The 12,319-nt window shown below is 42.7% G+C and overlaps 1 protein-coding gene across 1 annotated transcript in view; it reads left to right on the top strand.

Annotated features, from left to right (window-relative positions):
- The window catches only part of LOC124556191 (protein trachealess-like), a 319,751-nt gene that overhangs the window by 151,473 nt on the left and 155,959 nt on the right, over positions 1–12,319 (top strand). Inside the window, exon 3 of the mRNA XM_047130185.1 lies at positions 9,799–9,875. Coding sequence (XP_046986141.1) covers positions 9,799–9,875 — 77 coding nt within the window. The remainder of the gene's footprint in view (positions 1–9,798; positions 9,876–12,319) is intronic.

Here is a 12,319-nt window from a genome sequence, read left to right as displayed (position 1 = left end):
TGCAAAGGAGTATGGGACTCATCACCACCACCAGCATAAAGACACCATTTGTCACCACCAGTAACGATACAGAATACGAGTGGTAGGCATTGTTCACTAGCCAATTGATGACCAGCAAGTAGATAGGCACATATGGCCACCCGTTGGTTTTTGTGATTTTGGCTTAGAACATTCGGTCCCCGTACATCCAATTTCTGAACGTTCCCCATTGCATGTAACTGTTGCACGATGGAGGAATGATCATATTTGCCAGTTCTCGAGACATTGACGTGGATCATTGTCAATTAATGCATTTAAACGATCTTTATCACACCCCAAAGGTCTCTCTGAAAGTGGAGACTCACTAAAGTCAAAACGATCCTCCTTAAAACGTGAAAACCATTTTCTTCCCTTGCTCTGCCTAATGAAATTGTCCCCATAAGCGACGCAAATGTTTCGAGCTGCCTCCGCTGCTGTCACCTCTGTATTGTCCTCAAACAGAAGAATATGTCGGAAATGTTCCGATTTTTCCACTTTGCACATCATCTTCTAGCGTCCACAGCTCCACTCACTATCCCCAAATGACAAAATAACAATATGTAAACTCAAGCAGCAATAGTGAACTTCAAATAAAAAATGACAATCCACTGAAAATCCATATTAACTAGAATACCAACATCCAAAATAAAAACGCTACGAGCCGGCCGGTGTAGCCGAGCGGTTCTAGGCGCTACAGTCTGGAACCGCGCGACCGCTACGGTCGCAGGTTCGAATCCTGCCTCGGGCATGGATGTGTGTGATGTCTTTAGGTTAGTTAGGTTTAAGTAGTTCTAAGTTCTGGGGACTGATGACCTCAGCAGTTAAGTCCCATATCGCTCAGAGCCAAAAACGCTACGAACTTACGGACCAATCTAATAACAATTCCACAAAAATCCTCAGGGGAGGAAAATTTTTCCAACGATAATTGTGGTATAAATATTTTGATATATTGTTAACCATAAATAGAAATCTGCGTTACTCTGTTCTTTTAATGACTGATTGGGAACTTCAATCACCATATTGATATGCTCGTAATATCTTAACAGTGTATACGGCAATAACAGCCAGGAGGTTTTTTTTGCAGATTTAAAGACGGTTTTCGTAATCTACAACATGAATTGCTTGATATTTATGAAGAAGCGATTGACATTCATGACCATGTCGGTAAGCTTGTCTATTTATAAACAGAGGTTGAAAAACGCTTCGCGCATATGTTTTTACCATGTAAAAATGTTCGTGATAATTTATTTGTACTATAAAGAAGGCTTCCAACTGATCAAATATAATGCAATGTATCGTCCCTGAGAAGCCCACCGCACCCGGAAGCATTATTTGTCCAGAAGCTGCGTTTTGAATCCGGCCGCAGATGCGCACTAACACCTCATATCTGCCCAATATTGCACTGTCACGCGTGAAATATTGTGGACGCGCGCAAACGTGGCCCGCGCCCCGAGCTGAATTAATGTGGCTTTCTCTTCATATCTAGCTGCAATTTGTATCGATTCTCCTCGCTCACGGCCTCGCCAGAAGAGTTCGAAAACCGTCTAACGCGAATACTTCATTTTGTGGAACAACTGGTTATTCAGCATGAGTAACTGAAAAAATTACATCGGTCACATGCACCGAACGTGTATTAGTTAGCCTTAGGGGAGTATATACACAAAGAACAATGCTCAAGCTTCCTTCTTTCTCTCAGACGAACACAGCAAAACTGAGTAAGCGAAAGGCTATATTTTATACAACGTCTGTATCACGCTAAGCGCCGTTAGAGAAAATCCGCTTTGCCCCAAAAAATAAGATTTTTATTGTTTTTGCATCCTGTTGACAATAAAGTCACAGTAAACTGAGAGATATCTCGACTGTAAGGATGATACAGTGGCAATAACTACAGTGATTCAGATTCAGTGAAAACTTGCATCAGTCCTCAAGGGTTTGAAGACAATGAATCTCGCGTTAAGGGAACCATCTCAGATCGGTACGTTCTAATCTCGAGAAATCCTTAGTGAATGAGGATGTGCACCCTATAGTAGGTGACATCGCCCTACTAACAGAGAATATTCTCAATGAGATAGCATTCGATTGCCTTAGTCTCAAGTATGTGGTTAATTAGTTATGTAGTTACAGTTTCATAGATAGTACTCACAATTAACATTGTCACGCGAAACATATTATTTGTACAACAGTTAAAACATGTTAAGCCGGCCGGAGTGGCCGCGCGGTTCTAGGCGCTACAGCCTGGAACCGAGCGACCGCAACGGTCGCAGGTTCGAATCCTGCCTCGGGCATGGATGTGTGTGAAGTCCTTAGGTTAGTTAGGTTTAATTAGTTCTAAGTTCTAGGCGACTGATGACCTCAGAAGTTAACTCGCATAGTGCTCAGAGCCATTTTTTAAAACATGTTATCAAAATTTATCTATGGCTACGTGTTCACCCGCCACAAATAAACAGTTGATAGCTTTTCAAGAATTATGTCACACAAGTTGTCAACAGAAAGCAACTTACAGTTCTGATTTAGCGATTCAGTGTGTGTCTTCCTACATAGGTCCGGTGAATTCTGTTTGAGTAAGAGTACGCCTGTCATTACATCTCCGCCAAGCTGAAGTACGTGGGAAATGTTTCCATACTGATAACGTCGACGCATGGGAGCTAAGACGACGGACATACAATTTCCACTGTTTTATTCCACCTACAGTAGACTTCGCGTTATGAACTTATCCTAGTTGTCTTATTTTTATTATTTGTAGTAGTAGTAGTGGTAGTAGTAACGTTAGACCACTACTCAAGAAAGCATGTGAGATTTAATGAGCAAGTAAATTGCTCAGTTTCAAGACAGCGGTCGTACATCAGTATATTCTAATTTTCACAAAAATATATCAGTTACAATCTCAGGTTGTTACTGTACAGTTACAAAAACCAGCCTGTTATTTGAGAATTCAACCGCTAGAGTTGCTTTCCATAGTTTCCTAATTGTCCTTGACTTACTATGGATTACATCTGAAAAGGCGAAAATCATCTATGAAATTAACCATCTGAGGTCCTTGAATCCACTAATTCAGTCTGAAAATAAAAATAATTTTTATAAGACATTTTCTGAAGCTCAACTTCTTGGTCTTGAAAAAAGGTGTGCGTTTTCATACAGAGAAATTCACAGGCACTTGCATTTTACATCAACCATGCTGTAGGAAAATCTTTGTCACAAAAATAACTTCTAATTCATTCCAGCGAGAATATAGGATTACGCTGTAGTATTATGGGGAGTATATAGTTTGATACTAACGACTTTAGTGTCCAAGAATACTATAAAGGATCTCATCCGTCGCTTACTCGTGGACGAACCATAATCGTGACCGACTTCTGTAGTTTTGGAATTGCAGGATGCGAAACATTGTACTCAGCTATCGGCTACAGAAATCTCTAGAAAATTAGAGCTTGACGTCTGGTCAACGACAACGTCACTAGGGATGAAACACGAATGCGGTTTGGACAAGGATGGTGCAAGTGAAAATAGTTGGGAAACCTTAATCATAATGGTCGGCGAGGGGTTTAAAATCTTTCCCCAGGAATACGCTGAAACTGGCTAGGTTTTAAAATTATCATGGCTGTAAAGCATTTCCTACATGTAATTACAGCATACAGACGGTTTCTACTTACGCCATCTGCAGTGCCCACTGGCAGTTCTGTGGAATTTGAAAAAAACTTGTGTTTGAAAACAGAGTTACGCAATGAGGTGTTTTGTTTACATAATTAAACACAGAACCACTGAACTATGATTTTTTGTTTCATATTGAACACTATCCAGCAACCGCCACAATTAACTTTACGCCTGTTGGGAAAGAATGAATGGTCGCAAAGTGTATCTGTGGTTTGTTCGTTCGTGTTGCTATAACTCAGTGACCATACCTGTATGCCTTGATATATTTTTCCACTCTCGAAAACAATGTATTAATAAGAGGAGCATCTAAATGTAATGGCTATATCCTTGCATATAACATAAACAATTCGTGAGCTCTTCGTCACTTTCGTGTCAAATGAGGAGCATCGCACGAAATATGTTAATGAACAGCTTGCTTCACTTTAGTGTATAATGAAATGCCTGTCAGCTTCTGAAGCACTGAGAAGTGTCAGATATAAGTCACTGCTCATTAACCTTTTTACAGGAAGACAGAAAATATTAGTGTAAAAATCTTTGCTCAGTCGTTATTCGAAACATGTGTATTTTCCAGATTTTCAGCATTCGGTAATGCTTCATTTATTTTCATTTAGTGGACTGCTTTTATAACAGGTTTGGTTTAAAAACGGATCGTCAGCTCGGCTAGACATTCTAAACCATACAAATCTTGCTTTGCCGTTAAATAATAGAATAGTTTCATGTTCATTTCACCCATGACATTTCAGAGTCGCAAAATTATTGTGAAGTGGTATTCAGTTGCTTCCAAACTGTAGCCCAGAAAAGACTATTTTGTGTATAATATTATATTTGTGTTACAATCTACCAAGGCATCATCACAAAAACGTGAGTCACAACAGAATTTTCCATGTTTCATTCTTAGCACACGAGTTTATATTGTTAGTATTTGGGAAGAAAGCTCCTTCCTTGTACGGCACACCTACGATTAAGGTGCCGCACACTGATTACCATGGATAAAATGTCAATCTGAAGTAAAATATCATTGGTTGTTACCGTTTCCCATACGCTTCGATGCAAACATCCTGCTGGAGTTTTCATCAGGCATACAGTTTTAATCTAATGAGATGATTCATTCCAGCGCACTTTCCGCTGCAAAGTTACGAGTTTCATTTTCCTAAATGTCTGACTGTTGCATAACGATGTTTCTGAATAATCATTCTAGCACAAAATAACGTAGAGAATGCTTCAGAATTAAATAAGCTACTGTACAACAAATTTTTTAGGTTTATAAACTTCTTCCATCCCACATTTTACTCAAAGCCTACAACAGCTACACGTGAAGAGCATAGATTTACATTTGCCTATGTTGAGTACCCGTTGAGATCCTGTGAACTACATTATCGAGATTCGGTAGGTATTTGCGAATTTTATTTTTAAATAGCATCCCCTCATTGAAATGTCTGAGAATTCAGATTATTTTTTCCAAGCCATTTAGTAACACATAACATGAACAGAAGGAGTTCTGTCGCATTGGGAGAGCTAGAACATTCACTATACGGTTGCTTGCGGAACATAGATCTAGCTGTAGAGATCAACACTTAGCTAAAATACAAATCAATCATCTCCAAATATACGAGTAACATTCTTTCCTGCGAATTTTCCAAAATCGTTACAGACTTCGTTTTTTAAGTCTGAATACTGAGTTCTCCCTCGTAAAATATAGGTGTAACTCGAAACAGAAAACAAAATTCGTGAATTCAGCGTAAATGTTCTAAAAATGGTAGTTTCATTTTTTAATTAAAATATCTACTATTTTAATACATGTTATTCGTGTTTTAGGTTTTGCAATATATGTGCCCATATGAAAAGCCACAGTCAGGACGAACTTTATTTGCCCGCATCTCGTGGTCGTGCGGTAGCGTTCTCGCTTCCCACGCCCGGGTTCCCGGGTTCGATTCCCGGCGGGGTCAGGGATTTTCTCTGCCTCGTGATGGCTGGGTGTTGTGTGCTGTCCTTAGGTTAGTTAGGTTTAATTAGTTCTAAGTTCTAGGGGACTGATGACCATAGATGTTAAGTCCCATAGTGCTCAGAGCCATTTGAACCATTTTTTTTTTTTTAACTTTATTTGACGCTACTGTTCTATTCTATCGTAATAGTATCGCCAAGGGTCTGACGTACGGCCATATATAATCGCGGCCCTTACTATGTAATCTCAGTTGTAACGACGCGCACCAGCAGGCTCTTGCGGTAGTAATTGCACTATATTTTAGGTCACCTAGTACATTTACCTATATATCGCCTTCATACATTATTATAAAATCCTTAGCTGATAGAGAACAATTAATGTTTTTATTTCTCTTTATTCTAGTTTTAAATCTGAAGATAACGTAATTCGGCCGAAACATGTCACAGCAGTTACATAAAAGTGATTTACACTGTTTTGTTCATGAATCTCTGAAAATGTCTGGAACATTTTATCTGTCTGAATACGCAAGGTGGTGTTTGCCTATTTGGTTCTGAGGAAGACAGTTAATTTTGATGCGAAGTAGTGTAGCGCGCGAGCAGTTTATTGTAGCGGCAGTTGTGCCGTGTCGCATAAGTGGCAGGCGCGAGGCGCAGCTAATTGAGTACGGTGGCGCGACAGGCCCCCTGTCATCTTTGACGTCAATAGTCCAGCAATGATATAGTTAGCTCCCCTCGGCCGCTACCTCCCTTAAAGAGTGCCAATTACGTATCTCTCCCCCGCGGCTCGGGCGGCGGACCAAGGATCGTGTCTAATCTGGGACCTCGCACGACGCATCCAATATGACCGTGTCGGGGATTATTGCATCGTACGGAGACCGAGGTAAACCAATGGCACGTACCAGCTTAATATCTGGCAGCTAGCCCCCCGAAATGAAGCCTGGGCTGTCCCGGGTCTCAATATGTGGCGGTATTTTGCGTCAAATCGTCCAGCGCGCAAACGACCGCCGGGGCTCGTGCTGACAAGGAAATATCACGCTTACCACTAAAGTCCATTTCGGCTCATAAGCTAATTCAAAATGATGGCCTGATACAGAGACAATATGGAACACAGTGGTGCCGTGCAAGATGACCTTTTGTTCATCTGCAGTCTACTGATCTCTCTAATTAAATAACAGCGCACGCTCGAGGACGGTTGTACCTTCGGTGAGTGCATTAACTGCAGTTCTTTCATAATAAAACAGCTGAGTACCCTACGTTGCACGGGTATGTATTTAATCCACTACTCTCTTAGTCCATCTCCTCCTCTCCACTCTCTCTGTCCAGCTCCTCCACTCCCTTACTCTGTCCATCTCCTCCTACCCTTCTCTCCGTCCATCTGCTCCATGCCTCTCTCTGTCCGTCTCTCCTCCCCCTTCTGTCCATCTGCTCCTTCTTCCTCTGTCCATCTCCTCCTCTGCCACTCTATCTCCTCCTTCATCCGCTCTCTGTCCATCTCTTCCGCTCCCTTTCCTTGTCCATTTCCTCTTCCCCCTCTGGCTATTCATTCCCTCGTCCGTCCTCTGGCCGTCTCCTCCTCTCTCCTCTCTCTGTACATCTCCTCCTCTTCCTTTTCTCTGTCCATTTCCTCCTCCTCCCCCTTTTTGTCCATCTGCCCCTCCCCGTCCCTGTGTCCTATCTCCTCCTTCTCTCGCTCTGACTGTCAATCTCCTCCTCTTCCATTCTCTCTCCATGTTATCACCCCAACGCTAATAGGATGCTGGTGGTTCTTACCCCACAGTATTTCTTTCCAGATTTTAACTAATATGTGTACCAAATTTTGTTGAAATCATTTCAGGAATTTTGGCAAAGTTTTTATTTCACATCTACACACACCAAAAAAAGTTTTGCATCACCTCGGTTCCGAGAGTTCCTGAAACTGTACAGAAAATTGGAATAGAGATCAACATAAACATCATTTCCACCCTTTTTATTGCTCTGAGAACCACACATTGTATGTAGTACCACCATACAGCGAGACCTTCAGAGGTGGTGGTCCAGATTGCTCTACACACCGGTACCTCTAATACCCAGTAGCACGTCCTCTTTCATTGATGCATACCTGTATTCGTCATGGCATACTATCCACTAGTTCATCAAGGCGCTGTTGGTCCAGATTGTCCCATTCCTCAACGGCAATTCGGCGTAGATTCCTCAGAGTGGTTGGTGGGTCACGTCATCCATAAACAGCCCTTTCAATTTGTCTCAGGCATCTTCGATAGGGTTCATGTCTCGAGAACATGCTGACCACTCTAATTGAGCGATGTCGCTATCCTGAAACAAGTAATTCACAAGATGTGCACGATGGGGGCGCGAATTGTCGTCCATGAAGACGAATGCCTCGCTAATATGCTGCCGACATGGTTGCACTGTCGGTCGGAGGATGGCATTCACGTATCGTACAGCCATTACGGCGCCTTCCACGACCACCAGCAGCGTACGTTGGCCCCACATAATTTATTTATTTATTTAACCGTATGGCTAGGTCCCCCGTCGGGCAGGCCGTTCGCCGGGTGCCGGTCTTTCAATTTGACGCCACTTCGGCGACCTGCAGTCGATGAGGATGGTAGGATGATGATGATGAAAGCACAACACCCAGTTCCTGGGCGGAGAAAATTCCCCGACCCAGCCGGTAATCGAACCCGGACCCAGAGGACTGACAATCCGTCACGCTGACCATTCAGCTACCGGAGGCCCCGCATAATGCCACACCAAAACAGCAGGGAACCTCCACCTTGCTGCACTCGCTGGACAGTGTGTCTAAGGCTTTCAGCCTGACCGGGTTACCTCCAAACACGTCTCCGACGATTGTCTGGTTGAAAGCATATGCGACACTCATCGGTGAAGACAACGTGATGTCAATCCTGAGCGGTCCATTCGGCATGTTGTTGGGCCCATTCGTACCGCGCTGCGTGGTGCCGTGGTTGCAAAAATGGTACTCGCCATGGACGTCGGGAGTGATGTTGCGCATCATGCAGCCAGTTGCACACAGTTTTAGTGGTAACGCGAAGTTCTGTTGCTGCTCGAAAGGCATGATTCAACATGGTGGCGTTGCTGTCAGGGTTCCTCTGAGCCATAATCCGTAGGTAGCGGTCATCCCCTGCAGTAGTAGCCCTTGGGTGACCTGAGCGAGGCATGTCATCGACAGTCCCTGTCTCTCTGTATCGCCTCCACGTCTGTACAACATCGCTTTGGTTCACTCCGAGACGCCTGGGCACTTCCCTTGTTGAGAGTCCTTCCTGGCACAAAGTAACAGTGTGGACGCGATCGAACCGCGATATTGACCGTCTAGGCATGGTTGAACTACAGTCAACTCGTGCCGTGTACCTCCTTCCTGGTCTAATGACTGGAACTGATCGGCTGGCTGCTCATGTAAGGTTGTTTACATCTTTGGGCGGTTTTAGTAATATCTCTGAACAGTCAAAGGAACTGTGTCTGTGATACAATATCCACAGTCAACGTCTGTCTTCAGGAATTCTGGGAACCGGGGTGATCCAAACTGCTTTTTTTATGTGTGTATTTTACATGTTTCAAGCGTTTTTATACACATATTTCGTCTGTATCTGCAGCGTACTTCGTCTTGCAGTTTCATTTTCACGCAGCTCGATGATTAATGTCCTATAGTATGTGTCGTACAATGATATAAATTTGCTGGTACATTCAGTGGTACATGTGAATACTGTCTGTAGAATGTGCCGCAAATGCAGCTATTAGTATAGAAGTAATACATTAAAACGTCATGCTTCATGCGGAACTTCTACTGCATGAACAACGGAAACGTAGGAAGCGATAAACCTCTTTTTCCTTTCATCATTTTGTGTGAGTTGACAGCGAGAAAATGTTCCTGAAAGGTCTGACATTATGTAAAAAGTTTACTGCAAATCACTAAGTGCTCTCATTATCAGATACTGGATGAATAAAGTGAGAGAAATCGCTCGTTGTGGCCTACACTGCTTTTTCACTCTCCTCACCACTCCTTTGATGGGTAGGTAGTTCTTTCCTCCACACCCATTTTTAGACTATGTACGGATTTTATTCATTTTCGCAAGTCTGAAATCATTTGTAAACCATACACATTTCCATCCAGATACAACAATGAAATTACATAGTTAGAAGCAAATGTTAATTATGCATACTGTTTTTTCCTTTCAGGCCCTGTCCGGCCGCGTTCTGTTGCTGGAATAGCGATGGAAATGTTCGAGCAGCACCAAGGAACCCATATTCTGCAAGTATGTATGCTAGATGTTACGGAATTTGTCCTAGTCAACAAAGGATAGTGTTTTTCTTTGTTGTTATTTAGTACGGACCACGGAATTTTCAGTCTGCCTTTTAACTTAACATTTGCCTCTCAGTGATGTGGAGATTCGCCATAAACGACTCGTCGTTCGGATTCCAGGTTAAACTTCAGGTCTCCTTTCCCCGTTTCAATAACTGTGGTAGGTTAGAGGCACACAGCTCGCCAATGTGGCGTCCAACTCAGACACTTGTACTAGACCACTGAGCTACAATAAATTATTATTATTATTTTGTAAATTGTGTGTGAGAATGATTGAATGACATTTCTCTTTTGATATTGGAGAAAAAGATCGCTTTCGAGTGTACCACAACAATACTTGTTTCTGCATGCCTACTGAACACTACCTCGACGACTATTAGAGACAGTCTCACCTGAAAAACATTTAATGGCCCCTTGAAAAGTAAATAGCGAGAGTTTCGGATTGAAAATTCAATGAATCTTTAAGCAGTTATCTTAAATCACTCATCGGATGCGTATTTTGGGAGTGTGTTTTTATGGATTATATGTAAAATGTTTTAATCCCTAAAGTGTTTTTTCCAGTCTAAAACTTAAAACACGCTGTTAATTAAGATCAATGAAACCACTGCAGTTAAGGTAATAACGATGGAAAACTAGTTGTGTGAAATACCACTTCGCTTATTGCTTGTGAAATAATAAAGCTACGTCATGCCGTTGACTCTTAAATTACTCTATAAAAAGGTAGTAATAAAAAGTACCAGATTTTTACAGCTTCATACCAGTTACTGCTCTATGCAGGAACTTAAATGTTACACACAGTTTTAGAAAATCCCCTCTAACGTTGGAGAGCTTCAGCCTCATAAATACGTTATGATAGTTCTAGGTTCCTTGCAGCAACATGCAATACTTTTGCAGCTTTTAACTTATTATTATTAATCACTAGTACTAATTTTTCTTTTTAACACTCTTATTTATAATTTTATTCGTGTAACAAATACACTGCGCTACAGCAGATTACCTGGCTTAATTGCTTGCACCTATATTTTATTTTCAGTTTTGATTAAGTCGCATAAAAATGTACCTAATACAGTCAAAATGACCGGGGACAAGTCGTGTTGCCGTCCCAGTAATACGGCACACAATTTTTCTGCATATCTGAAATGAATCTACGAAATAATTACCTACACTCTGCATGGATATTCATAGACATTAGACATTTTATAGGATTGAAGAGACACTGTGCTATCTGCGGCTCTAACCACAGTACCATATATCAGTCCAAGATCGATATTTGATTTCAGGTCTTAGCGATAGCTCTCAGCCGCGCCGTAGAACCAGTAAATCAATAGATTTTCCTAAAATGTTTCCAAAGTCAGCAGAAGTTTCAAGGAATTTTAAATATTGTTGTGCGTTCTCTCTCTCTCTCTCTCCCTCTCTCTCTCTCTCTGTGTGTGTGTGTGTGTGTGTGTGTGTGTGTGTGTGTGTAATTCCTTCTGGAAAGCGAGTAGAAACGTTGTAAGTCGGTGAGCAGTTTTCACCAGGAATTTCAAGCTGGAAGACACATCGGACTCGTTCACTATTTACGCAAAAACTTACGTTCTATAAGGACATTCTATCGCACCATTTTCTGTCTAGATTTCCATTAAGAACGAACGGTTCCATGTATTTCGGTACATGCCAAGACATCTGGTGTCCGCATGCACGAATGCGTACTCGCAATAGTATCTGTGTGCGCAGATGCGCGCCGTAAGTTGCATTAGGGATTTCTGCTGCGAGGAAGTGGCGGCCAGCTTCTTCCTCCTTTCTCACTTTTTCTCTGCTTCCGCCCAACCAATTTGTGAAAACGCTCCTCTTTTTTTCCCCCGCCGTCCTCCCTGCGTGTAAGCTGACATGCCCCCTCCGGTGTATAAAGAATGGTCCCGACTTCGTGACGGGAATACGCCGCCTCGCTGCCCGTGGCCGCCCCTGTATCCCAGTCGCCTCCGACGCGCCGCTAGCGACATCACTGCGTCTGCCCCACCACCGCCAAGACTGCCATCATCATCATCATCATCATCATCAGCCAGTGTGGTGGGTAGCGTGGTAGCAGGCACGAAGTCGGGCGGCGATTGATTTGGCAGCCGTGCCTCGAGCGCAGACCGGCCCGGCCCGGGGGCCATTTGGAAGGACTGCATAGAGGCTCAACCGGCCATAGGGATCAACGTCTCTGGAACAGCTAGCGCATGACTAAAGAGCCTCTTGTGGATTTATAGCACCTCCCCCTCGCTACAGAGTGATGAACAAATCCGCATCGGAAGCACTTAAACACCGTATAAAACGCTCTTGCACTGGTAGCCATTAAACTTGTTACATCAAGAAGGATAGCAAATGACGAAATTTTAGTTATTGTGCGTTTCCTGTGTATTAGAAAGAATACAT

The sequence above is a fragment of the Schistocerca americana genome, chromosome X (genome assembly GCF_021461395.2).
Source record: "Schistocerca americana isolate TAMUIC-IGC-003095 chromosome X, iqSchAmer2.1, whole genome shotgun sequence".
NCBI classification, from domain to species: Eukaryota; Metazoa; Arthropoda; class Insecta; order Orthoptera; family Acrididae; genus Schistocerca; species Schistocerca americana.
The sequence above is the reverse complement of the archived record's forward strand: the minus strand, read 5'-3'. Positions and strand labels throughout refer to the sequence as shown.